The 25,644-nt window shown below is 53.9% G+C and overlaps 8 protein-coding genes across 8 annotated transcripts; 4 read left to right on the forward strand and 4 right to left on the reverse strand.

The window, feature by feature from the left end:
* Positions 1–576: 576 nt before the first annotated feature.
* Positions 577–2,279, forward strand: J4E93_009893 (uncharacterized protein; the record flags this gene model as incomplete). Its single annotated transcript, XM_049347781.1, has 3 exons — positions 577–581; positions 681–808; positions 862–2,279. 3 exons carry the CDS (start codon positions 577–579, stop codon positions 2,277–2,279), a joined length of 1,551 nt encoding a protein of 516 aa, XP_049195010.1.
* Positions 2,280–5,303: 3,024 nt separating this feature from the next.
* J4E93_009894 (uncharacterized protein) lies at positions 5,304–6,869 on the forward strand (the record flags this gene model as incomplete). Its single annotated transcript, XM_049347782.1, has 1 exon — positions 5,304–6,869. One exon carries the CDS (start codon positions 5,304–5,306, stop codon positions 6,867–6,869), a length of 1,566 nt encoding a protein of 521 aa, XP_049195011.1.
* Positions 6,870–7,929: 1,060 nt separating this feature from the next.
* J4E93_009895 (uncharacterized protein) lies at positions 7,930–9,304 on the reverse strand (the record flags this gene model as incomplete). Its single annotated transcript, XM_049347783.1, has 2 exons — positions 7,930–8,916; positions 8,975–9,304. 2 exons carry the CDS (start codon positions 9,302–9,304, stop codon positions 7,930–7,932), a joined length of 1,317 nt encoding a protein of 438 aa, XP_049195012.1.
* A 664-nt stretch (positions 9,305–9,968) lies between these two features.
* J4E93_009896 (uncharacterized protein) lies at positions 9,969–11,086 on the reverse strand (the record flags this gene model as incomplete). The annotated part of the gene is made up of 4 exons (XM_049347784.1): positions 9,969–10,227; positions 10,276–10,439; positions 10,486–11,000; positions 11,050–11,086. The coding sequence occupies 4 exons, from the start codon at positions 11,084–11,086 to the stop codon at positions 9,969–9,971; spliced, it is 975 nt and encodes a 324-aa protein (XP_049195013.1).
* Positions 11,087–13,009: 1,923 nt separating this feature from the next.
* Positions 13,010–14,621, reverse strand: J4E93_009897 (uncharacterized protein; the record flags this gene model as incomplete). The annotated part of the gene is made up of 4 exons (XM_049347785.1): positions 13,010–14,158; positions 14,208–14,300; positions 14,348–14,473; positions 14,523–14,621. The coding sequence occupies 4 exons, from the start codon at positions 14,619–14,621 to the stop codon at positions 13,010–13,012; spliced, it is 1,467 nt and encodes a 488-aa protein (XP_049195014.1).
* Positions 14,622–15,509: 888 nt separating this feature from the next.
* J4E93_009898 (uncharacterized protein) lies at positions 15,510–16,994 on the reverse strand (the record flags this gene model as incomplete). The annotated part of the gene is made up of 1 exon (XM_049347786.1): positions 15,510–16,994. The coding sequence occupies one exon, from the start codon at positions 16,992–16,994 to the stop codon at positions 15,510–15,512; it is 1,485 nt and encodes a 494-aa protein (XP_049195015.1).
* Positions 16,995–18,995: 2,001 nt separating this feature from the next.
* On the forward strand, positions 18,996–21,194 carry J4E93_009899 (uncharacterized protein; the record flags this gene model as incomplete). Its single annotated transcript, XM_049347787.1, has 3 exons — positions 18,996–19,600; positions 19,647–20,872; positions 21,040–21,194. The coding sequence occupies 3 exons, from the start codon at positions 18,996–18,998 to the stop codon at positions 21,192–21,194; spliced, it is 1,986 nt and encodes a 661-aa protein (XP_049195016.1).
* A 572-nt stretch (positions 21,195–21,766) lies between these two features.
* Positions 21,767–23,025, forward strand: J4E93_009900 (uncharacterized protein; the record flags this gene model as incomplete). The annotated part of the gene is made up of 2 exons (XM_049347788.1): positions 21,767–22,134; positions 22,185–23,025. 2 exons carry the CDS (start codon positions 21,767–21,769, stop codon positions 23,023–23,025), a joined length of 1,209 nt encoding a protein of 402 aa, XP_049195017.1.
* Positions 23,026–25,644: the final 2,619 nt, after the last annotated feature.

Here is a 25,644-nt window from a genome sequence, read left to right on the forward strand (position 1 = left end):
GTTGGTAAACTGGGTCGGACCTGCCGTGAGAATATTCAGACTTGTGCAGTGTTCATAGCACTTCGAGCGACTCGTGGTCAGGGCAGCACCAGCGCTGTCAGAAGGCTTGGCACACGTGGGAGACGATCGCAGCCCTGGAGCTTCCCCGCCAGCAGCCCCGCAAGATTGGTCGCTGGAAGTGCAATGCATCGACCGTTGTCGAGTGGCTCTGCAGATAGGCCGGACCCATGTCATGCCTCGTCCTCTCCACCAACGGCCAGCGGCATGGCAGGCAATTAATAAGACAGCCCAGTGCACGGAGCCATAAGGCGCCCGTCTCGTCTCCGCTTTCCACTTCCCCAATGGTTCCATGGCCCGCGCTCCCATGCCAGTCCCAGCCTGCCTGCCGCGGGCCACAAGCTTCCTTCTCCGCGCGCGCCCAAATTGACGTATCCTGTCTCTTCACACGCCGATGCCATAGCCGCGGTACTTGCTGGTGCTAATGTCTTACCCTTAACTCTACCGTGTCACTCCTAGCCAGGCACCGCGACTCCACCAGGCCGTAGTTAGCCCGCAACTGATTACACTGCAGCAGCTATGTTGTGAGTACCTGTCCTATCTCCAGCTGACCGCCAGTCGCCCACCAATGGCAGCCCTATCGTGCTCCACCCCCATCGGACGCGCGACTGATATGTGCACAGCGTCCTCCCTCCGCCGCCGCGCTATCCTGTCGGAGGCTACCCGGGCGCGCAGCCGGGCCAGCTTATCGAGACCAACAACACCCTCACCCACCCCACCGGCCCCGAGCACCAGCTGGTCGTCGGAGAAGGTAATTAACCAGCCTGGACCCTGCAGCTCTTGCCCTCACTGACGCTATGAAAGGTACCTATGTGCTGCGCGACGACCTCCACCTAGCTACGCCCCCGCCGCATCCCTCAGAGGCCCCCATCCACAACCCGAACCCGCTTGCGACGACAGTCTCTCCTCCCACCGCTGGCACCAAACTCTCGCTGGTCGCCCTTGCGCCCCGCCAGCCCTCGCAGTCGCAACTCCACCGATTCGGCACACGGACGAGCACCCGGTCGCAAGTGCCCCCGAGCATACAGGAGTCGCCGCACGAGTCCAATAGCCAGGCGAGCGACGGTGGTTCATACAGCGCCAATGGCATCGTGTCGTCTCCGCTGGATGGGCTGAAGACACCCGTGTTCGGCGAAGGCAACGCGGCGCTGGCAGTCATCAACGGCAAAGACTCCAAGGATCCTACTAAGAGGCGGAAACCGAAGAGCAACATTGTTAAGAGCAACTCGTCCTTCGTATCCAGAGTCATTCCCCACGAGGCCCTGACCAAGCGATTGCAAGAACACAACCCCAATGGCCTCTATGCCTTCGCAAACATCAACCGCGCATTCCAGTGGCTGGACTTGACATCGCCTACCAAAGACGAACACCTGACCAAGATCCTCTTCACCAAAGCGCACGCGCTATGTCACGACATAAACCAGATCACAAAAGGCCCAAATCACCTCGATATCATCATGGGCTTTTCGACAGGCGATATAATATGGTACGAGCCAATGTCGCAAAAGTACGCGCGCATCAACAAGAACGGTGTCATCAACAAGACCGCCGTGTCGGATATACGGTGGCTGCCGAATAGTGAGAATCTGTTCCTAGCAGCGCACATGGACGGCAGTCTGGTGGTGTATGACAAGGAGAAGGAAGACGCCGTGTTTGTGCCAGAAGAGGCCGTCACATCCCCTAGCGAGAATGGGCTGACGGATCAGGAGAAGAAGCTGAAGCACCTCTTGACCGTCAAGAAGTCTGTCAACTCGAAGAACCAGAGAACGAACCCCGTGTCATACTGGCAAGTCTCCAGGTCAAAGGTCAATGCCTTTGAATTTTCGCCCGACCGACGTCATCTTGCGGTTGTGTCCGAGGATGGGTCCTTCAGGATCATGGATTTCCTTCGTGAGAAGCTGCTCCACCACTACATGAGCTATTACGGCGGCATGATGTGCGTGTGCTGGTCGCCTGACGGTCGCTATGTCGTCACAGGAGGGCAAGACGATCTCGTCTCGATATGGTCTTTGGAGGACAGCATGCTGGTAGCGCGCTGTCAGGGCCACAATTCGTGGGTGACGGCAGTGCAGTTCGATCCATGGCGATGCGACGAGCGCAATTACCGTATCGGCAGCGTAGGAGAGGACTGTCGTTTATTGCTGTGGGACTTCAGCGTCGGCATGCTGCACAGACCGCGAGCAGTGAGTGCAGTCGTCGAAAGCGACAGTTGTGATGGCTAACGTTGATGTAGGCGTCTGTGCGACAGCGCGGTAGCATCGCCTCGTCGAACCTCAAGATGCAGCGCACCCAAACAGGAGGAAGTTCGGTCAACAGGCTGCGATCGAACTCCAACCTCACATCGGGCAGCATGGCGGACGAGGAAGAAATAGTGGTGCACCCCGTGGAGCCTCGGGCACGCACGGCCATGCTACCTCCAGTGCTGGTGAGTTTGGCTTCAGCTGAAACCTCAACATCAATTTCTAACCGCCAATACCCATAGGCAAAATCCGTCCACGAGCACCCACTGTGCTGGCTAGGCTTCGAAGAGGACTGCATCCTCACCTCATGCAAGAACGGTGAGTCCCAGCAGCAGTGCAGCAAAGTTTTCGTTCAAATCACCTCATATCCACCCGTTACGCGCACGTTTGCACCATGATCTGCGATAAGGCCGGGTTTCTACTACAGGCGCCAGGTGGCCGTGCGCAGGAACACCCGTCTTAGTGGCACACAGGGATCCGCCCGACGCATTTGTTGAGTTCGCGATGGGCAAAATTGAGAGATAAGGAAGTGGATCGCTGACAGCTTTGTATTGCAGGCCACATCCGGACTTGGGACCGACCGAAAGAAGGTGCTGGGAATGACGACAGCAGTACGTCTGCGAGTGCAAATGGGAACCATGCATAGGACGCGGTATTTGGATCTGCATAGGACGTTATCGCGCGATTGGGTTTTGGTGGTGGTGGTGGCGGGATCGAGGTCGGAGGTCTTGGTAGCTCCTAGTTCTTCGGAGCCAGCATTTGTGTGCACTTTGCTGCATGCGCACCACTACAGTCTAGGAAGTAGACGATCTCTACGATAATGTATACTTCTACTGAGAGTATAGAATGTGATCTCTGGAAATGTGGGTTCACTACAAACGTCGCGCCACACGAATTCTACCATCCCTGGCCCTCAATCGGAGGAGGTTGGCACCTCCGATATATCCCGACATCAGTCTGACATGTGCCAGACGCCGTTCAGCCCTACATGCACGTCTGTCTTCCTTGCATGCGCGCGGGCTAAGAAGCTTACTTTGTTCTAGAACAACAGCCTACAACCATCGACAAGAAAATCAAGTTTCCTTATCTCCACCATGCACCTTTACGGCAAAAATCACGACCATGAGGATACCACTGGGTTTCCGGCCGGTAAACTAAAGTCACTAAAGCATGTCGATTGCGCTCACGATGTCGGAGTACTAAGTAGTGGATACACGCGGCGGCGCATGCGGGAATTATGTGTAGTTGAGAAAGCAAGCGATTGTGGGTCTGTATATACTTTAATGGACGTACATACATGTACATCGACATGGCTATGATGAGGCTCTGCTCGCATTACCCACAGTTGCGGCAATGCAGGTCTAGCCGCAGATTTTCGTGACCGTGCATGCTCGGACCGAGATTAAGGTAGGCGTAGAATGAGTGGTGGAGTGGTGTAGTGTAGGAGAGGCTGGTGGCTACCACCAGGGTTTCAGCGTGGCGGTCAACATAGTTGTGACGGCGACGGCGTGGCTGTATCGGCGATGCGTTGAGAAGAGATGAAGTCAGAGTGAGACGGAGGCAGGAACGATGGTTCACACGAATAACACCGCAACTCAAACCTAGATAGCCATGCCCCCTCCATTGAGCAACGACACGCAATACACATGCACGCACACCCTCCACCCAGTCCCTCCACGTCAGGCGACCCTCGTTCGACCAGAAATGCCAGTCACAGTCTCGACGATAGTATTCGACGAAGATTGGGAACCGGCGAGGTGCATTCGCACGTTTCGGAATTTGAGCTGCAGGTTGGCCGATGCTGCAAGATGGGCGGCAACCATGCCAGGTGTGGCGCAATCGCAGCTACTATCCATGTGCAATGCGTAAGAGGTAGAAAAGTGCACTAGAAGGCTGCTGGGTACCATGTGGAGATACTTCGGGAGAGCCGCAAGCAAAACCCTGAAGAGCTTAGGCTTAGTTAGAGCAGGAGCTTGACGGCGATGTGACTCCAAGCGAGGGATGAGGAATAGTGGGTGTGTTGTCGGCGGGTTTGTTGGATAGGCTGTAAGACGGAGGTATTCATGATTGCATCGCAATGAATTACTCTGGACGCGCGTAATCAATGTCTCTAAAGGCTACTTGCACAGGCGCGCTGCTATCGCCATGGCCGCCGTTCGCGGTGTCTTCTTATCGGAAGACCTTCTTTGGGACGGCCCCTGCTGCCAGCCCCGGCCTGCCAATGCGACGCCTAATGATTGCGCCAGAAAATTCTAAGACGTGAGCGCAACCAGGAGCCGCGCTAGACAGGCGACTACAATGATGCGAGCAGGCCTACTGGACTTGTCTTGTCTCCACTTGCAGCCCATGAGCTCATCAGGGTGCAGGCCGCCCTTGCCCGCTTTATCCCACGCGCAGCCAGCTAATGTGGTATATCTAACGCGGTACCTACACGCGGCCGCGGCCAGCTGAGTAGAGTCCTGCCCTTACTTTACTTTGGTTGCATATCTGTGACGTGCGGCGCTTTCTGTGTCTACTTCCTCCCACGCTTCTCATCAGCATCTCTCAGCTTGCTGACTGCATCGCCGACCACGTTCGCATATTATACCACCTACGTCTGCTAGAAGTAGAAAGATACACTGTCGCTGGTTACATTTCTACAATCGAACCCCCTCTAAACACCTTTTCGGTGGTGTTTGGTTCGACTCATAAAAAACGACCCTCGTTACATCATGCCTCGCCCAGGTGTCGGGGTCTTCGGCAGACATGCCGTGCCCACCCTGGAGATCAAGTACGCTTCTACCACCGCCAAACCTCAACATGGCGATATCTAACTCGTTCCCAGGCCGGAGTCGCCTTTTGTCGTTTTCTATGGAGAGTCGTCCGAGTCGCATGAGACGGAGCTGAGGGGCAAGTTGATTCTGAACAATCCAGAGTCCATGTCAGTGAGGAGCTTGCGGATAACACTCACGGGCACACGCAAAGTCTCGTACGGTAACGCCCCTGTCGACACTTGCTCAAGATCGCATGCTAATTGACCGTCCGCGCAGATGGCATTTGACCAACACCGTCAGCCCGCAGCCGATTACGCAAAAGACCAACTTCCTCGTCGAAGAACTGCACCTCTTTCCCGTCGACGTCGGCAGCAAGACCAAAGCGCACAAGCTCAACGCCGGATACCATGAGTGGGATTTCAAGTTCAAGATGCCCCCGAACCTTGACCAGAGCGTCGAGGGGCTGCCGACCAACTGGGTGGTTTATAGTCTCAAGGCCCACGTGGATAGAGGGTACATGAGCAAGCAGCTCAGTGCTACGGCGCACATCCGCGTCATTCGCACGCTCGGACGCGACATGCTCGAATCCATGCCCATGGAGCAGATCAACGAGGATATCTGGGCGAACAAGCTGGCCTATAAGATTACGGTCCCGCAGAAGAACTACATTGTCGGAACGTCGATAACGGCCGATTTCGTGCTGATTCCCCTGCGCAAGGGTGTGGAGATTTCGACAATCAAAATGGAGCTGATAGAATCGCGGCAACTGTTCGCCGACTACGCTGGCCGCCGGATAAGTCACAACAACGACATGCAGGTTGCGGTCACAGAAGGCGACATGCCCGAAGACTCTGCGCGCAGGGTCCCCGACGGAACAGAAGACACAGACGCGCTATTCGACGAGTCGCATCGCTTTTCCATGACGCTCGATCTACCCAAGTCGCTCAAGAACTGCCGGCAATCCGTGGACACGGAGAACATACGGCTAACGCACAAACTGCGCTTATACGTCAACCTCAAGAACCCGGAAGGCCACACGAGCCAACTGCTAGTAAAAAACCACGTCCACCTCTTCATCTCGCCGAACCTGCCCCCCAACGAAGACCAAAGCGTAGTCGTAGACCAAAACATCCTAAACGCCCAAGCCATCCAAGACGAAGTCAACCAAAACGCGCCTCCGACATACGGGCTCCACCAACTCGACTCGCTCTACAACGACATCGACCCCTCAGGCTTCATGACGCCGGGCGGCGTCCACAGCATGATGAACAGCGGGGCCAACACGCCCTTCTACGCGCAATCGCGGCGCGGCTCAGCCGAAGACCTCACGTCGCTCGACGCAGCCGTCCACCAACCCGGCGGCGGCGCCTCCGCAGCCGCCCTCCAACACCGCCTCGCAAATCTCAGCATGCACCACTCCGACCGCCCCACCCGCTTCCAACCCACCCGCCAACATTCCTCCGGCGAAAGCACACCCGCCCACGCCAACTCCAACTCCAACCCCACCGAACAAGCATACTTCGACCTCCCACCTTCAAACTACGACATGGACGCCCTAGCCCGCACGCCCAGCTACAACACCGCCGTGCGCACGCCCGCTGGCTCGCGTACGCCTGGCGGCATGGATATGGATTTGCCGAGCTACGAGATTGCGATGAGTAGACCCAGTTCGCCGAGCAGGAGTCGTGGTAGTAGGGGCACGACGCCGAGTCCCACAAGGAGTCTGGATACGTTGAATGAGGAGACGTATCGGAATACGCAGATGAATAGTCGGAGGCAGAGTCCAAGGACGGCGAGTCCGAGTAGTGAGGGGAAGTAGGGGGAGTGTTTTCTGTGGTGGATGGTTGGTTAGGGAGAGGGGGGTTTGTTGGGTTTGCTACGACGATGTGGCTTTCATGGTATTTCATTGTCTGCTAACCCTGTCATCGTTATGACTACGTTCACGAGCGCATGTTAGACGCAGAGACGCATATTTCTTTCACTTCAATGTTTGTATAGATATAGACTTAGATTTTCACTTTTTGTTTGGCTTGGTATAGGGCTTCACCACTCTCGATGGGTTGGGCTGGGTTGGGTTAGAGTAGGATACCCCACGCGCATCATTTTTTACTACAGGTAGTAATTGCATATCATTACACTCTAGCCACCCACATCTTCTCTCCTGCATCTGTATCTTCCATCCACTATCTTTAAAGTGACGTAGCAAACGTCCTTGACATCGCATGACTCGCGATTTGTCCTTCCTATGGCCTTTGAACTTCCATATTCCCCCACGACTGACTCGACGTAGGCTCGTCGTCTAGTCATTCCTGGGGCAAAGGCGTGGGAGATCGTACAGATAACAATCACTGCAAGACGGTCACGCGTAGGCTTGAATCAAAGTAGATTTTCCACCTCTCACACACGCCAAGCTGTCATCGGATCGTGGGCTGCCCAGGTGTCGGGTAAACACCGGCGATGCTCGGGCAGATGACCGAGATGTAGATTGTCGATCCATGGATTGGCGAGCTAGTATGGGTTTGGTAGTGTATCCGCCATGCCAATGCGCAGCATGTCAAGGCAGGGGTGTTGAGGTGTTGTCTGTCAAGGGAGAGGTTGGACTGGAATGTATAGCGTTTAGTGTTTCGGATCATTCGTTTACGCTGGAGTCGTGTTTATGCACTCGTAACATCAGTAGAGCGGGAACGTGTGGGCAGAACTAGGTTGAAAGTATGTCTCGCTCATCACCAGAGTCAATCTCAATTCACAAGTCCACTGTATCCAACATCATTACTCATTACACCACTTTCCTATATACTCATCCATTCTACATCCCCCTCCCCATCTCCATCTCCATATCTATCCCACCCCTCTCTAACCCTGATTTCCCTACCACCACCCTACGAAGGATAATGCTCAAACAAAAACCCCGCCGCCATCTCCGTATCCCCCTCCGTCGCATTCAACGCCGCCAGCGCCTCCTGCCTGCTAAACCCCAGTACCACCAACTTCTGCACTTCCTCATCTGGCCAAGCCGCGCGCGCAGCAGGCAGATTACTGACCATGTTGCGAATCTGATCAGCCGTGATATTCTGGAGTCCACTTCCACTTCCACCACCTCCACTACCACCACTCATTCCACCCATTCCACCCATTCCACCCATCGCCGCTCCACCAAACTCATAAATAGGCGTTTTATCTAGATCAACATCCGTTCGTAGAGAAAGTCCCAGCGCTTTAACCCACCCCGCCTGCACAGTCTCGGTATTAAGATCGCGGGAGGTGATGTATTCGATATCATCATCACAATCCCCCGCATTAAAATACTCCCAGCCCATCATCCCCCCAAACCCCTTCCCCACCTTATAATAACTCTGCCGTAACTGCTGTGCAACCACCGCCAGCCGTCCCACATCAACGTAGCCACTTCCATTCGCCTCATTCGTCACCACGCCCATAACAATCTTCTCTGGTTTCCAGCCCGCGGCGATGATGGTGTCATACCACGCCGTTGTAAGTGCGTCACCCCAGCCACAGTAGAACTGCGTGTTATACCATGCTATTTCTTTCCCCCAGACGCTGCATTCGAGCTCAGGGTAGCTGAAGCCTGATAGATGGCGCAGCGTGGGGTGTAAGGGGTTGGGCGTGGGGCCGCTGGCGAGCATGGGGCGGGGCGGGCGGAGGTGTGCGGGGATTTTGGGGTCGGGGATTAGGGCTGTAGCTACGGGTGCGAGGGTGATTAGGAATTCGGGGCCGAAGTCTGCTCGAAGGCGCGAGATGAGGCGGGTGGTGGTGGAGAGGGGGATGGCTTCTTCGATGTCGAGGTCCAGGCCGGAGAGGGAGCGGGCGGTTACTAGGGCGGCGAGGGGGGTGTAGTATGCTTCGAACTGTGGGGATTTATTAGCTTTATGATCTTAGGGATGATGGGATGGGGTGGTGACATACACTCTCTTCATCTCCGCTCAACTTCTCGTAACTCCCTTTCGCTGCTCCACCCAGCATACCCAACACCTTGACCCCACTACCCTGTAACCAATTCACCTCGCCCCATAACTGATCAAACCTCTTATCATCCGGGCTGTGATCATTCAGCGTGATATTCTTAGGGTCATCGTTGAGGTGAATAGCCGCAACAATCACATGCGTAATCCCCGTGTTATTCGTGAGCAGCGGAAGCAACGAGTGGTAAGTGCCGTTTGAGTCGTGGAAAGTCTGGTGGTAGACGATGAGGCGTGGGCCGGTGGATGGCGGAAGGAGTTTCGCATTGGGAGTCATTGCTGAGTCAGTGGAGGAAGCGTGGTGAGCAGACCTCCCGTGGAGACCTGGTACGTGGACGCGTTCCTGCAGGTCCGTAGGGCTGAGGTGGGGCACGCGCGCTACGTCATTCAGAGGTGCCAGGGGCATCATCGCCGCTAGGGGCATCATTGCGAGCCAGTACAGGAAATTCATAAATGTCGGTGTAGTTGTATGTGGTATTGAGGAACGAAGCACAAGTGCGAAGTTTTATATTCCATCCCTCCTGGCATCAGCAGGACATGGCTGTGGTGTACTTTGGTTGACACGATGCGATTTTACTGAGATCCATGGTTGCCATACACTGAAGCACCGTCAACCACAGTTCCACTTCGTGGAAAAAGGATAGCCTGCATACTCAAGTTTTGAGGTCAGAACGCGCTGGAACAAATGCAGTAGTAGTGATAGTACACTGAAGCCAAGGCTCACATTCAACACGTGATGTCAGTGTAGTTGTATGTAGTATTGCATGCATGTACTCAGTAGCATACCCTGACCAAAACGCCATTTGCTGTCCGATAAAGACACAGCCCCAATCCTTGTAACCAGAACAAAGCAGGAAAGCCCCTAGACACCAACGTCTCCATGCTCACCAATCCTGCAGACCACTCAAAGCGTAACAGTCGTAGCATCCTCCCGGGACAGGCTAGTGGTAGCCGTTGCTGTATTCGTGTCGTGTGTCACCGTTCATTCCGCCAAAGTATGGGTGGATGACTGTCTGTTTTGCTGAGATGCGGCCAGCGGGGTCGTAGACAAGCAGCGCATCGAGGAGGTCAAGGCCAACTTCGTCGAGGTTGGTGACTATGTTTGCGACGTCTGTCCGGCCCCACTTGGGGAACGAGGGCTTGAAGTCGGGGAAGGAGGTGACGCCGGGCCAGTCTTGCTCGTTGGGTGTGCCGAGGATACTAGACATGATTAGTATATGGAGATAGTACAGAGGTGTGAGTGCATACCGGAAGATCTTGAAGATCTCGTCAATCTCCGAATCACCAGGGAACAGAGGCTTGCGCGTGCACATCTCGGCGAAGATGCAGCCAACAGACCACATGTCGACACCAGTTGAGTATTGGCGACCACCAAGAAGAATCTCTGGAGCGCGGTACCATAGCGTGACGACCTATAACATGTCAGATAACCCCAAATCACATATGCAGTATCCATACCTCGTGGGTGTATGTTCGCAGCGGAACACCAAACGCACGCGCCAGACCGAAATCCGCCAACTTGAGATTGCAGTCCTTGTCAATGAGCAAGTTCTGCGGCTTCAGATCACGATGCAGCACGCGATGAGCATGGCAATACCGCACACCCTGACACAGCTGCATCATAAACTTCTTGACCATCTTATCGTCCATGCTCAGGCTCTGTCCCGCCAGCCCAGAGCCCTCTGGCAGCGCCTTGCCCCGTCCGCCCTGGCTAACTGGCAACGCTTCCATGTACTTCTTCAGGTCCAGGTCCAGGAACTCGAAGACGAGGTAGAGCTTGTGGCCGTCGGCGTGTACGATGTTGAGGAGGCGCACGATGTTGGGGTCGTTCATCTCTTTGAGGAGTGAGATCTCGCGGATGGCCGTCGACGGGACGCCTTCATCTTCGGCTTCGAGGCGGATCTTCTTGAGGGCGACGATGCGCTGGTCTTTGGTGGTGAGGTCGCGCGCTTTGTAGACGACTCCGTAGGTTCCTGAGATTATGTCAGTAGGCGCGTGGGAAGCCTTTAGGGTATAGCGTACCCTCTCCGACCTTCTCCAACTTCTGGTAGTTCTCCATGGTGGCGGGCTGGGGACTGCGATTGCTTCAGACGACAAGCGGTCAAGCGTGTTTAGGTGGATCGCAGGATATGCAGTTTCGCCGCGAGTCTGTATTATTCCCGGTTCGAGGTGAGGTACGGTAGTCGAATACCTCTCGTGTGTACCTGTGGTTAGTACGTGCGGGCAGAGAGGAAGGTGCAGCGGGGAGCAGGGGACGAGGGTGTCTGGTGTTAGGAAATTCGAGATGTAAACACCCTTGACGCATCGGGCAACGCGCACCCGTCAGCCACAAACGCGAGCTTAGTCAACGATATCTCCCACGTTTGTACAGCCCCATCATTATCAACATCTGCCTGTGGACCCTGCTCACGAATATCTACACATACATCCTCACTTTCCCAAAACTTTCTGCTCTCGAGATCACACGCAAAATGCACCACCTAGACCCCCATGAACGCCCTCCAGACAGCATACGCAACGTCTACAAAAAGTACCAGAAAATGAAAGCAAAAGACATAGACCTAGATGCCGACATCATCGATCTCTCGAGCGACGCCGCCGCGTCATCAAACCCCAAAGTGCAAGTAGTAAAAGAATACACCGCAGAAGACTTGACCGCCATTTTCCGTTCTTTCGCCGGTGACGGTGAAGACGGGGGAAAACTGCAAGCCACAGATCTGGCAAGATCGGTACCAGTGTATGAACACGAGGATATGCCAGGTAGGACGTTCCCGTGTTTTGAATAAATGAACTATTCCACGCTTGATATTCTGAATTTGAATCTTTTTGGTTTTCAACATCATCTCACACCCCTCATACCTCCATCCCTAACACTTCCCCCAGGCCTCCACATAACCCCGTCCCTCCTCCCCCTCCCTGTACAATCCACTCTCCTATCAACCCTCCTCCACACGTCCCTCTCCTCCCCCACGCACCTCACAAACATACACACCCACTACACGCTCTCCTACCCCACCTCCCCATCCTCTTCTTCCCCCTCATCCCCATCCCCCTCATTCTTCTCCCTCCCCCCTACCTCCCCCCACCCCATCGCTACCCCCCTCTCCCCCTCCATCCACAAACCACTCACAATCTCCCAACTCCTTAGCAAGAAATTGCGCTGGACAACCCTAGGTGGCCAATACGACTGGACCTTGAAACGCTACCCCTCCACGCCTCCTCCACCCTTTCCTCCCAGCATCAAAGGCCTATTGGAATCCTTGTACCCGGAAACGAAAGCGGAAGCAGCGATCGTAAATCTATACAGCCCGGGCGACACTCTGAGTGTGCATCGCGACGTTGCTGAAAGCAGCAGCACGGGACTTGTTAGTGTGAGTTTGGGGTGTGATGCGATTTTCGTCTTAGGGATGTCGAGCACATCAAGCACATCAAGCACAGTGAAGACAGAAGAGAAAGAGGAGGAGGAGGAGGGGGCAGAAAGGACAGAAGAGAAGATCATAACGCTAAGACTGAGATCGGGTAGTGCAGTGTATATGAGTGGGGAGTCGAGGTTTGCGTGGCATGGGGTTCCGGCGATAGTGGCGGGGACATGTCCTGAGTATCTTCAAGACTGGCCCGCAGCTTCGGCAGAGGGGAAAAAAGACGATGGAGAAGGGGAGTATGAAGCGTGGAGGGGGTGGATGGCGGATAAACGGGTGAATTTGAATGTGAGGCAAATGTTCGATTGATCACTGCACTCCACTCCACATCACATTAGAATATAACTACAGTCAATGAGATGGGCAAAAGCATTATCATGTATTAGTACTATTCAAAGCAAAAGGGGGTATGTATATATATCCACATCCACATCCACATCCAACAACCATCGCCCTGCCCACTTCATCACCTCTCCATCAACGCATCCCTACCACAGCGTCACCTTCGACCCAACATCCACATCCTCATCAGACGTACACGTAGCGATCATGAGACTTTTCCACTAGTATTTCCCCGGCTCGCCAGGGACCGCACTCCCCGGTGCCGTCGTCGCACTACCAGGCACCGCACTCGCAGGCGCACTAGTACCACCGCTCACAGCATGGTCAGTCGAGTTCGTACCAGCACCCTCCAGACCCGTGGTCTGGATAGGAGCCGGCTGGGTCTTCTCCTCGGGATACATGTTCTGCGGGCTAGTATCGCCAGAAACAGGGCTGGTGGGAACGTCGTTTGTGACCTTACCGGCTGCGCCGCTGATGACCTGCCACCACTGCTCCGCAGCCTGGGGCGTGTGTGCCTTGAACGCGAATTCGTGTGTCATGGAGAACGCACCGCCGATCTTCCCCTTGGACACATCCTTGCCCTTTACATTAAACTTCTGTCCATTGACCGCACCGATCATACAATCCGGAATATAGAGCGACAGTTCGGGGACCGGGTCCTTAGCAAAGTCGTCGTCTGTCTTGAACTCGTGGAGGAACTTGGAAGGGGTTACGACGTAGTAGTTTGTGTCGTAGGAGCGCATGATCTTGCCCTTCTTTTCGAGCGAACCCGAGATGAGGGGCTGGGTTGCGCGGTGGTTTTGGTTGGGGAAGCTGATGTCGGAGAGGGTGCGGGCGGGAGCGGCCGGGTCGATCAGCACGGTGTTGTTGCGCTGGATGAAGCCGTTCCATTCAAAGTCTTGGGGGATGCGCTGCGATGTGCCGACCATGTCGCCGTATGCGGCTTTGGTGTGCTCGGCTTGCGTGTTGACGACTTGCAGGAACTGGCCCATGCCAGACTGGATGGTCTGGATGATGTGGGCTTCGAATTGGGCGAACGAGTTTTGCACGCTGATCAAGTCCTGGCGGTTGTTGTTCTCCTCCTGGACTTGCTTGTGGAGGCGGTGGTTGACGCCGCGCTGGAGGATGTAGGGGTCGTCGGTCGCCTTCATGTTGCCGCTGTGCGAGTCGAAGACGGCGGTGTGCTGGCCAAGGAGCTCAATATGCTTCTGGGTGTGCAGGCGGGCCTTGTCGACAGCCTTACTGCCCTTGCCAGCTCCCTTGGTGAGCTCCTTGCTCTTGTTCTTGATCTCGGTGTGCAGGCGGTCGAAGATGGGGAGGACGGCGCCCTTGAGCTGCTTTGCGGTCTCGTAGTGTTGGTTGGAGATGCCCTGCCATGGTTAGTCTCAGACTCGGTATCTGATGTGGGAGACGCCGTACCTGGGTGTTGGACCTGATGTTCTCGAACATGCCCGCAATACCACCGAGCGACTGATCGAAGTGGTGGCCCTCCTTCAGGGGATCCTTGACCGTCTGTTCAACGTCAGCAGCTGTATCGCTATCGCATCGAGTCGACCAACCTTTAAGACGCGCTCATACTCCTTGCCGTGTGCGTGGTTCGTCTTCTCGGTAGCTGTGACATAATCCTCGAGGTAGGCGACGGCGTGCTTCCAAGCTTGCAATCGCTCCGCAAAGAGCTTCGTGACCTGGGACATGTTAGAAGCTTTCCCTTTCATCGATCTACAGATCACTCACCTCTGAGGTGTCCTCTCCTGGGATGGCATCGTCGTCGGCAGATCGGTTGGTGAGGCTGCGCGTGGGCATCTCACTCGTGGCAGAGGTGGGCGCAGACATATTGCAGGTGTGTCGTGATACTGAAGAAACAAGGTGCAGTCGTGGAACGTGTCTTCGCACGTGTAGGAGGTAACGTTGTTGTTGCTGTGAAGCTCGAAGACGCGGCTAGCGAGATTTGGTTGGTGAAGGCGGGGTTTGCGTTCTTCCGGAAATGAGCCCGTGTCGTATGCTGCACGAGGGACTTTTATAATAACAAAGATATCTGGTTCAGTAGGTAGCAGTAATGATTATTTTCCAGGGTAAAAATCAGGGTCCAGGGAGGGGTTTAGGTTTGATTCAAGCTCCGTGGGCGCATCTAGATCGACACTCACACATGCCGGAGAAGCAGGGTGCCATGAGGGTTTTGGCTGGCCCTGTGACGTCAACGCTCGAAGCTTTAGTCTAGATCCACGCGGGATCTACGCCAGGAAATGGGTTTGGACTGCTGCTGCGCCACGATCCTAGGGGTGATCGCGGGACAGATCCTGACCACATGGTTACATTCAAGGTCGTTGACGTATCGTGGCTTCATGCCATTGCGCCCGAGTGTGAGAGGGTTGTCAGGGTCTCCGCCCGACGCCATAGTACCCCCACATTAGCACCGAGGACCCTCATCAACCCGCTACTGACTAGCCTGGCGGCTGAGATCGAGGGCTTTAGATCTTCCAAGGTCATCAGCAGCCCCTGTCCGCTTGTTGCTCAGTACATGCGAGAAATTATTTGTCATGCAGTTGAAGTACGCGACGTTGGGGACATAGTTCCAGCTGAGCATGGCGAGCAAAATCATAATGTAACGGGAACACGTCACATTTGAACTTTACAAAGCTTGCAACTACGCATACAGCCAACTCTACATCTCACATTGTCGGCGCCCCATTGTGCTACACACTAAGTAGTCACCGTAACCCATCAGTACTCCATAGCATCTTCAAACAGGCCCCGCAACTGCTCCCTCTCAGCATCGATGTTCTGCATCTCCAAGCTCGGTGCTAGCATCAGCACTCTTGCTTGAGGAATCGTACCCTCAACCAGTTGATCGAGATGTTCCTTTCCGAAACCAAGTGCCTTCAGCCCACGCGGCTGATCACCAAGCTTAATCAAGAACTCCGCTAGTGCTTCGCCTAGCACCTCTCCTGCACTCTCTGCCTTGACATTCGAGATATCGACACCGAAGGCCTCTGCTGCAGCCAAATGCCGTTCGGGGTTTGATGCGCCGGTGAATCTGAACACTGCGGGCGCGGTTACCGCAACACTGACACCGTGAGGAATAATGGTGTGGTCGACATCGTACCCTGCGTGTTTGTAGCCAGGGTTCTGGCCTGAGATGGGATATGACATGCCGTGGCAGAGATGCACGCCAGCGTTGCCAAAGCCAACACCAGCGAGTGTTGCAGCCAGTAACATCTGAGACTGTGCCTCATGGTCATCGGGGTCTTTGACAGCACGCGGCAGGTACTTGACCGTATCCTTCAAAGCCTTGAGGGAGAAGATGTCGGAGATAGGGTTTGCACCTTGATACGCTGGGCGGTTGATGGGGTTGGTTGGACGCGGTGTACGCTCGTAGTACGGTATCGCGGTCCATGACTCGAGGGAATGGCACAGTACGTCGAGACCTGAAGAGGCGTGCACAGCCGATGGCATGGTACGTGTGTTGAGCGGGTCTACTATGCCCAGAGTGGGCTTCAGATTGCGATGAGCGATACCGGTCTTTGCGCGCTTAGAGACTAAATCAAAGATCGCTGTTCCAGTTGTCTCAGATCCTGTTCCTGCGGTTGTTGGTACGGCGATGAGTGGGAACAGCTTTGATGGAATAGGCATTCCCTTGCCTAGTGGGGCGTTGACGAAGTCTAGGAACTCTGCGTCTGGGAAGGTGGTGTATAGGTTCATCAGCTTGGCTGTGTCGATGACACTGCCACCACCAACCGCTAGATACGCATCCGGTTTCCATGGCTTCGCGAAGTTGATGGCTTCCATTATGCTGTGGTCCTTTGGCTCCACTCTGACCTTGTCGTATATCTCGTACTTTACTCCCTCCCTTTCCAAGCCTTCAATTACTTGTTTCATTGCATCTAGCTTCCTCACGTTGGGGTCTGTGACGACCATGACGCGCTTGCTGCCCATGTTCTTGAAGTCCATGCCAACTTCCTTTGTACACCCAGGCCCGAATCGTATGCTCGATGCTGCCATCTCGAAAGCATATTCCTTTTGCTGAGAGTGGTCGAGAGGCGTTGCGAGATGTCGTCGTGCTTGCTGTACAGTGGACGGCGATTGGTGGTAGTTGGGATTCGAATGGCAGGGGCATGACGGAGGATGCGTATATTGTACAGTGCGTAGGAGGTTCATTGCGCGAGCTGCGCGCGAGGGCGCGATGCGAATTGCTGTGGAGATCACCATGGTGACGGTGTCGTGAGACTGTTCCTACGTTACACAGCTGTCAAGAGCGATGCGGGGATTGTACGTGTTTCTGGAGAGATACAGAGTCGATTCCTTGAACGAAATGTCGCTCGAGTGATATTTAGGAAGCGCTGAACACGGTAAGGAGGAACGCAACCGCGTGTAAAGCGTGCCCAGGTGTGGAGAAGCTCCATGACGACCGTTATTATCCGCCATACATCGCACCAGAGCGCAACCTCGGATGATAGCTACTCCAATTGCTGCATTCGGTAAACCGAGAATGTGGGGTAGCTGAGGAATGCCGATTGCGGGTCTGGGTCGGAGGTATCGGACCTTTCCCCGTACTTCTCCAGTGTTCACCTCTCCACGATGTTTGCGAGCATAGGCATCAGGAACCAACGATGAAGACAGTGGTATCACCGCTTCGAGTGTACTTCCCCAGCTTTCGCGCACGCGATCGTGTGTATCGAGTGGTGGATTGGCCGCGCCAGCGCATACTGAAACTATTGCCAACGCTCCTTCACCACAACAGCCCACACACCGATCAGTCGCACCTTTTTCGGATTCATCTCCGGAACAAGTAGAGGCGGTGAAAACACATCGTCACTTACGTCGGATATTGGCCACTCAGTGACCATGCGGCACGGTCAAGCGCTCGTGGCGACGTCCTGAGGGTCAAGTACAACCAAGGCGGACGTCACTCACAGCCCTGGAAGACTGCGGAATACCGAAAATCGATCGTCGATTACCTACCTGGGTGTTGGTGTTGTTGCGCTCAGGAGACATCCCGAGGTCGTGAGCACGGGCTCTGAGCGCTTAGCCCCCAGCCTTCTCGCTGACAACCAATGATGTAACACATCTACCCGCCCGCCCTGAACACTGTTCGCTTGATCTCGCGATACCGATCTATACCACGCGACACCGGAACGCCGGTCCTGGGACTGCTGCAATGCGATGCTGAACGTGTTTTTGGGCAGGCTGAGGTTTAGTTACATATATCCAGCATCAACATGCGATTCCTTCACGCATGCGCGAACTGCGAGAGCCTTCGTCTGAAGAAAGATTGCGAGACCCTGGCTTAGTTGGTGTGCCTCGCTGGCGGTTAATGAATACATCCACAGCGCTTAAAATAGCCTGCTGGCTGACGGTTTCAAAACACTGCAGGAGCCAAGCTGCAAAGGGGTTGCCAGTTCGACACACTCGCGCCGGAGTCGACAAATGAGAACTGCAGATGCTGTTACCCGAGAATGAGCGTTGGCGGTAGTCTGCACAGACTCCTACGCCATCTCGTTGCTACAACGTGCGTCTGTTAGCCTAGCGTATCTTCCCTCGGAGAGAACCTGTGGCACGGTACCTTTAGTATCTGATCTTCGCCCTGCTGGTAAGGCTTCATCTTTTCGGCCCATTATACCACTTCTCCACTTTACATTCTCTTACCATCTCTTTCGTTTAGTCATTTCATTTGGGTTTATGCATACAAGCTAGCATTAGTGGATCCGAGGGCCTCTTGTCTCCCTTATCTCGTCACTTTCAATGAGTCTCCTGTTATACGTCCACAAGCCCGAAAGACGCCGATTCAGATCAAGGGAGAAGGCACGAAACCTCATCCACACATGCGAACCACCTGAGTCGCCGGCGACTCAGGACAGTCGTTGCGATGCTATAGAAACGGACGGACGGCGTTGCCGTCTCCTGCTATCGACCGAGGATCAGACATGGTGCAGTTGGCACCTCAGGGAGCAGAATGATTTGAGCACGCGCTGGGAAAAGCTTCAAATTGCAGCGGAAAAGATCGTGGTATCCGACGTACACATGGCCAAACAGAAAGTCCTCAAACTTCGTTTAGCTGTCGAACTACGTCGTCGTATTAGGGAGAGGTTTCATACCCGAGGAATCGACACCGTCGATTTCATTGAGTGGATCGCAAAACTGGAGAAAGAGGTCAGGACGTTGGCGAACATGATCCTCAGTACGTATTTCACCAGATTAGCGCTCCCACATATGATGCTGATCCCTTTAGTGTCGAACCTCAACCGCAAACTTCTACCAGATACACCAGGTGGACTCAAGGATAACAATCTCTCAGAACAGATCATGATACTACAGTCTCCACTGAAGCCTGCAATACCCATCGGATCTCTACAAGGAATAGATGACGGCACCATACTCGTCCTCAAACATTTCTCCACCGACCTATGCGCGGACGCTATTCGTCGCTTGTACCATATCTTGCCCGACTTACACTTTTCATCTCAGCTATCAGACTCGCCAGTACAAGACGATACTGTTGGAGACACTGGAGCCGAGATCGTGTGCGCCTGGTTCAGGATAATGATACTCAACGACAGCGAAGCCGATGCCCTAGAGCGCGCAACAAGGTGTAGAAGCATAGGCGAGTACCTATCCGGTTGTCAAGCGAGCCAACTGGAAACGTATTGCGACTTCTTCGAGAAAGCCTGGAGACCACACGCTGTGCAATATCTCCGGGTGGCGATCTGCGCACAAACGCTTGCTGGCGGCGACATCAAAACCGTTCGACTACTTAGTGGAGACGTGCCTAGCACTAGTGAAGGTCTTCGAATGACCAAGCCATGCTGGGATATACTGTCAGTAATACACAAAGTCTATTTGTCCTCTACTAACCTTACCTAGGCATCGCTGGTTCCCAACCTTGCTCACCCCTTGGACTGTCGCAAGCATATGTTCCAACTTCGAAGACTACACTACGCTCTGCAAGTTGCTCATGCTCGGGCTATATCGCGACAACTGGTACAACCCGTCGGGTATCTTGAGCGAGTGTGCGACTGGCATCTACTTCGGCTTCATCCCCACGAGTAAAGGAGAATTCAGCAAGGCAACCAAGACTATCGAGAAGGACCATGGTCTGGTACAGACTCAAGCACGGAATTACCTGTGCGGCCAAATGGCCATCGGCGATCCGATGACTCAATACTTCCTGGATGAGCTACGCAGGCGGACAGAGAGACTGTACCTAGTGGTCTACGAAGGCACCAACGTTGATGCTACGGTCCATCCCACGGAAGCTGACTTGTTCATAAAGCGCACGCGCTCCGTACAAGACCTTACGCAAGACCCTGAAGCAGACTGGACTACCACGATCACGCTGGAAGACATCAAGAACGACATTCGGTTACGCAAAACGTCCATGTACGACCCAATCGTCGTTGACTCGTGGCAGTTCATCATCATCGATCGCGAGGTTGGAATGCCATTCGATCTGATCGACATCGTTCAAGACACACTGCTTATGCTCGCTGGTGACCCTTCCCCTCGAAGGATAGCAAAACGAGTCGTGTCGGAAGTCATACCCCCATCCGTACAAGAGATGTTCATGGAAGAGATGTCCATTGAGTGCTCGGCTGACATGCGCTTCCCTGCACCGCCCGAAGTTCAGTACGAAGGTCATCGGTACCGCCACTACTCGCCGGACAGGAACGCTATACTTACGTACCAGAAGAGAACAGCAACTGAAATCCGTTCCCGGGATTCCAACCGCTTCATCCGAAGAGTCGTCGACGACATGGAACGTTGCGGTATCGTTAGCCTCGTTCAAGAGTACGAAGAGCCTCAAACCCGTCCCATCATCATGCAAGGCTCTGACGGCGCTCTTGATCTATACTTCCCTTACGACCACAGCGACAAGACCACCATGATACCCGAGCTTCCTCTACCCACCCCAAACTGCTTGCTTGACTTCGCCCGAGCCTTCAAACAGCAGAATCCCGATGGCATCATGGCGAAAGGCTCAATCCAGACGCACTACTGCGCATGGCCCATGCCTTTCATCAAGAGTCTCGGTAACATCGGACTAACTTTCGCTACCTGGGAAGGCCACATCTACCGCTGGAATGCGATGCGTAAGTCTTCGTCGCCATGGTACCTCCGTCCGGCCTCATTGCTAACCATACCGCAGCCTTCGATCGCCCTTGGTCCGCTAATGCTTGGCAATACTATATCCAACACTGCATTAACTCCAGATACCCTTTCGTAATGTTTTACCTCACCACTTTCGTTATTTGCGCAGCGGACCGGGCGGATGCAGAAGATCAGGCGGCAATGTTGTTGGAAGAGACTGAAGACCGTGGCTGGCGTGTCGTGCTTCCTCGTTCTAGCGAGTGGAAGTCGGATATCGACGAACTGAAATTGAACACGCTGTATGAGGGAGTCAAGCCGGCCTAGACTTGGCCGTTCATTCGTTTTGGGAAAGTTTTACTTGGGCCCTCTTTAATTGGGCAAGTAAATTCGGGTTGATGTTGGGTCTTACCTTTTTCTTGAGCGATTTAGCGAGTCCATGTACGTAATGATTCCGTATTGATACCAATGAAGTTTTTTCTCTTTCGATTCCCACGCATGTATGAGACGTGTGGAATTCGGGGGGTGTAGTTGGCTCCCCGCCCCTCGGACGTTGCAGTACCATGGAGTGGGGGTCATGAGATCAGAATAAGGGTACCGAGACGACCCCGTGAATGGTAATATCGGAACCCCAATTCGACTATGCGAACGGACTTGGCTGCCCTGGTCTTGGTGTGGGCTTGGATATTTAAACTCTCATTTTCCTCGCTTTCTACGAGTATAGATTTCTCACCAACTTTCGTTCTGCTAATAAGTGCTAGGGCGGGAAGAAACCAAGAAGTTCAGACAATCTCGTACATTGCCGCGGATAACATGGCATACCAGTAAGTTACTCCCGTGTTCTAGGTTTTGATGGCTAACATGTGGAAAGACCGTCAGATTCCTCAAATCCTTCAGATATGGAGATGTCTGATGTCCTCGATGACGAAACGACTGAGCGTCTATACGATGAGCATGACCACGAAATCGAAATGTTTGTGGAGGATGAGTCCGACAGGCCTCAGGAAGAGGCAGAGCCTGAGGACCTCGATAATGCAACGACTGAACGTCTATATGATGAGTATGACCACGAAAACGAAATGCATGTGAGGGATGCATACGACAGACCTCTGGAAGAGGAAGAGATGGAGTCTGATGACCTCGGTGACGAAACAATTGAAGCGATTGAGCGTGTATACGACGAGATTGACCACGAAAAGCTCATGAAGGACAAATACGACGGGCTTCTAGAAGAGGCGGAAGCTAGACAATACGAATACGACACCAAGTGCGTAGCAACATTGCGTTATGAATAAGTCTACTGTTAACGTTGCGCAGCTTGTCGTCAGAAATGGTAGACCTTCACAAGCAACGCGATGCCCTTGAAAGAGGATTGAGAATCATCACTCGTCGTCTGATGTTCCAGCGAATGCAAAGTCACCCCAGAGAACTTCGCGATATGGTCTATGAAAGAATATTCGAGGACTCATATATCAAGCTAGAGGCGGAGCAAAACGAAGAAGTCGATCCAACCCACCATCCATGGGGATGCTCGATCAAACCCAGAAGCTGCATCTCTTACGGCGATCGGATAGATTTCGAGCTCTACGCTGCCGACGCTGCTAACGATGCGATGAAGCTTGAGCTAGCTCAAGCATGGTACGAAGCGACGACTTTCTGGACTGCAGATCCCTGCACCATCGCTTCCTCCCTGTCCCGATTCAAATGGAGTGCTGGTCTAGAGAAGGCGCCACTCGACTTGATCAAACACGTCGAAATCTGGATTCCTGTTGAAAATCCCCGGGATACTGCTAAGGAGACGACTATCTTGGAGAGATTTGAGTCTCTGTTCCAGCTCAACAAGCAAACGACCATTACGATAGCTCTACAAGACCTCTGTTCATTCATGGTCTTCAACAGCACCGGTAACAGCACATACATTAATGGCCTGGAAAAGTACGCGGAGCGGGTAGAATATTTGCTTGAACCGTTGGCGCGCCTTAGAGGTGCGGGATACAAAGTCGTAGTTCGAGCAGAGCAGGGCTTGAACTTCGTGGTTGAGCCGGAGGAGACTAATCTGGGAGAGTGGACCAAGAAAATCCGTGCGGCTATCATCAAGGAGATTCCAAACCGATCCTGGGCTTCGCAGGCTGGGATGGAAGCCGTACGGGTTGTATAGCTCAAGTTATACAACTAATGATGTCAGGCGTTCGTTGCGAAGAGCATCTTCTTTAGGAGGTAGTCTGGATAGTTGAGTAGGAAAGTCTAGGCCAATTCAGAATGTAATATTCAGCACATATTCAACGTAGACCCTACTAAAAGCCAAACATGTGACACCGCGATCCACTAACCCCCCTCGCGTTAGCACCACAACCCCAACGCGTAACGACAGCAACCCCAGCATCCTCGTCTCGATATCAACAACATTCCCAGCCCTTTTCCTCGCTCTCTCTCATTCCACTAACCATCAATCTGTCGAGACACTAACCCACCAACCACACTACCCGTCATGTTCTCCGCCGCCGAAATCGCATCTTGCTCGCACAAGCTCCGCGCGTGAATGCATCACTGCATACATCTAGCCCACCTACTGATAAACGCCGCAGCATAACCCTGGCAAACCGTCAACACGTCCTCCGTTTCCAGGCCGAGCAACTCGTACTCCACATTACGTACAAAGACCAAATGGCCATCACGATCTCACCCCCGCGAGCTGCGCTTCGAGCTCGGCGCTATCGGAACGAACACCATAACCGGGGTGCGGAGAAGACAGAGGCGTTCATCACTGAAGCAAACGAGCTGTGCGTGTAAGAATGCATTGATGATGGGGTATCGAGCAAGTGATATATACATGAAGAGGTGAAGTCTATGAAATGAAGTGATGTGAAAAAGAATACAAGACCCCGTTCAGGGTAAAATGAACACCTGCCACCGAACCTTAGAGTCTACATTACCTTCGTGATGTCACGAATTTTCTTTTTAAGACCGATGTAGACTGCAGGGCATCTGTTCGGTTTTCTAAATAGAGTAGTGCGAAACATTGCTTAGTGACCGTCCTAACTCTGCTGACCCATACCTTCGTTCAGCGGCGGGGACCACTCGAATAAGTCTAGAAATGAGACCTCGTCTTCTTGACTGTGGACAAAGCTTGCATCAGACCTCGGAAGAGCCTGGTGATGATACCCGGACAATGATCCTTGCGCAGACGGAATATCCTGATGCATGTTGTAAGGTGATGCTGCGGAAGGTAGCGATGGTGAATAGAAAGAGAAAGGTGACGCTAGAGGGCTTTCATGGGTTGGATCCACTGAGCCGTGTATGGAGGTAGGTCCGGTGTATGGACATGTCGAAAGAAAGTACGATGAAGAGGCGGTGTCGAACGGTTGGTGGCTCGGCAAGGTAGTCAGGTTCGCCGACCCAACATTGCCGCTTACATTAGCTGGCGAAAGTGGATGCCCGAAACTATGGGCAGGGCGAAGAGGGTACAGATGCTGAGGCGATGGCCAGCCTTCCTGTCGGACGGCATTGTATGGCGCAAGATTCTGCTGGCCGAACTGGAAGGGCCAGATAGCTTGGTGGAGTGGTGCCGCTTCTACGGCTTGCTGGAGATCATTATGGAGTTGCTGAAAGTCTCGGTCCTCGCCTGCTGCAGGATCGTACGACTGGGATGGTATCGAAAGTCCATTTCCAGCGCCCCTGACATTGAAGAAGTCGCGTGTAAGCGAGCCCTCAGTTGGCACTTGCTGTGTGTCCGGTAGAGTATACGAGGCCTGGACTGGTTGTGTCATGGGTACATGCGTTCGAGGGGTCTGCGGTGCTGAGGCGAGGTTGTTTCGGACAGACCTCTTACCTGGTCGGCGACGGGGCGGGGGTCTGGCTTTGGCCTCGCGTAACGGAGTTGTAGCAGTGGGCGTCTTGTCCTTCTTTCTCTTGACGGGATCGGGATGTAGGCCCGGCTGGCACTTGCGCTCGTGCTTCAACAGGGCATCATTGCGGGCACATAAGACGTCACACTTTGTGCACCTCAGAGGGCTGTCGTGGTGTTGGGTCCGTATGTGTCGTGCGAGATTGTTTGTCCTGTCGCGCCCAGTGAATGGCACATTGCATTGTTTGCACCGAACCTGGTGAGAGGTCGATGATGGCGATGCAGGCGCGGAGGAAATGAGGTGCCCAGGTGCGTTTGTATCGACCAGCTGCTCACCATGTCGAGGATTGGCTGAGCCATCTGTGGGTTGCAGCGGTAGGCCGTTGGTAGAGTTCGCGTGCGCGTGTACGGTGGGAGGGATGCCGTTGGCTTGATGTCCGGAAGGCGGCGTGTCATCGAGCTGGTAGGGAGCTTAGTCATAGACGTGCAACGAAGCAGAGAATGGCTTACATGAATGCCATGCTGCGACAAAGGATTAGGAGGAGGTGCCGTGACACTATGCGACTCTACGCCAATGAGGTTGTATGCCGACTTGCCGGCGCCCATGAAAGAGCGCAAGGGACGGTCGAGGGGTTCATCATGGTTGGGGTATATCGGCGCCGACATGCTGAGATGTTGCCCTCCCTCTAGTCCTGTATGTGGTGGGACGAAAGGTGGGTGAACCACCCAAGGTGGTCAGCGGAGGGTGTGAAGGTATGTGCCGCGGTTTGGTCCAATGCGATTTGGTCGAGGCGCATCATCGGTGGGTGAAACAAACGTCCGAAGGAGGGCTGGGGCAGCAGACTTTATGCATGGGAAGGTGCTGCGAAGCCGTGAACGAAGAGCTTCCCAACGGCAGCCAATGTGGTGCGCCTCCAGCCCGCAAGTGTGTAA

Source organism: Alternaria ventricosa (assembly GCF_023758065.1).
Source record: "Alternaria ventricosa strain BMP 2768 chromosome Unknown scaffold_25, whole genome shotgun sequence".
NCBI lineage: Eukaryota > Fungi > Ascomycota > Dothideomycetes > Pleosporales > Pleosporaceae > Alternaria > Alternaria ventricosa.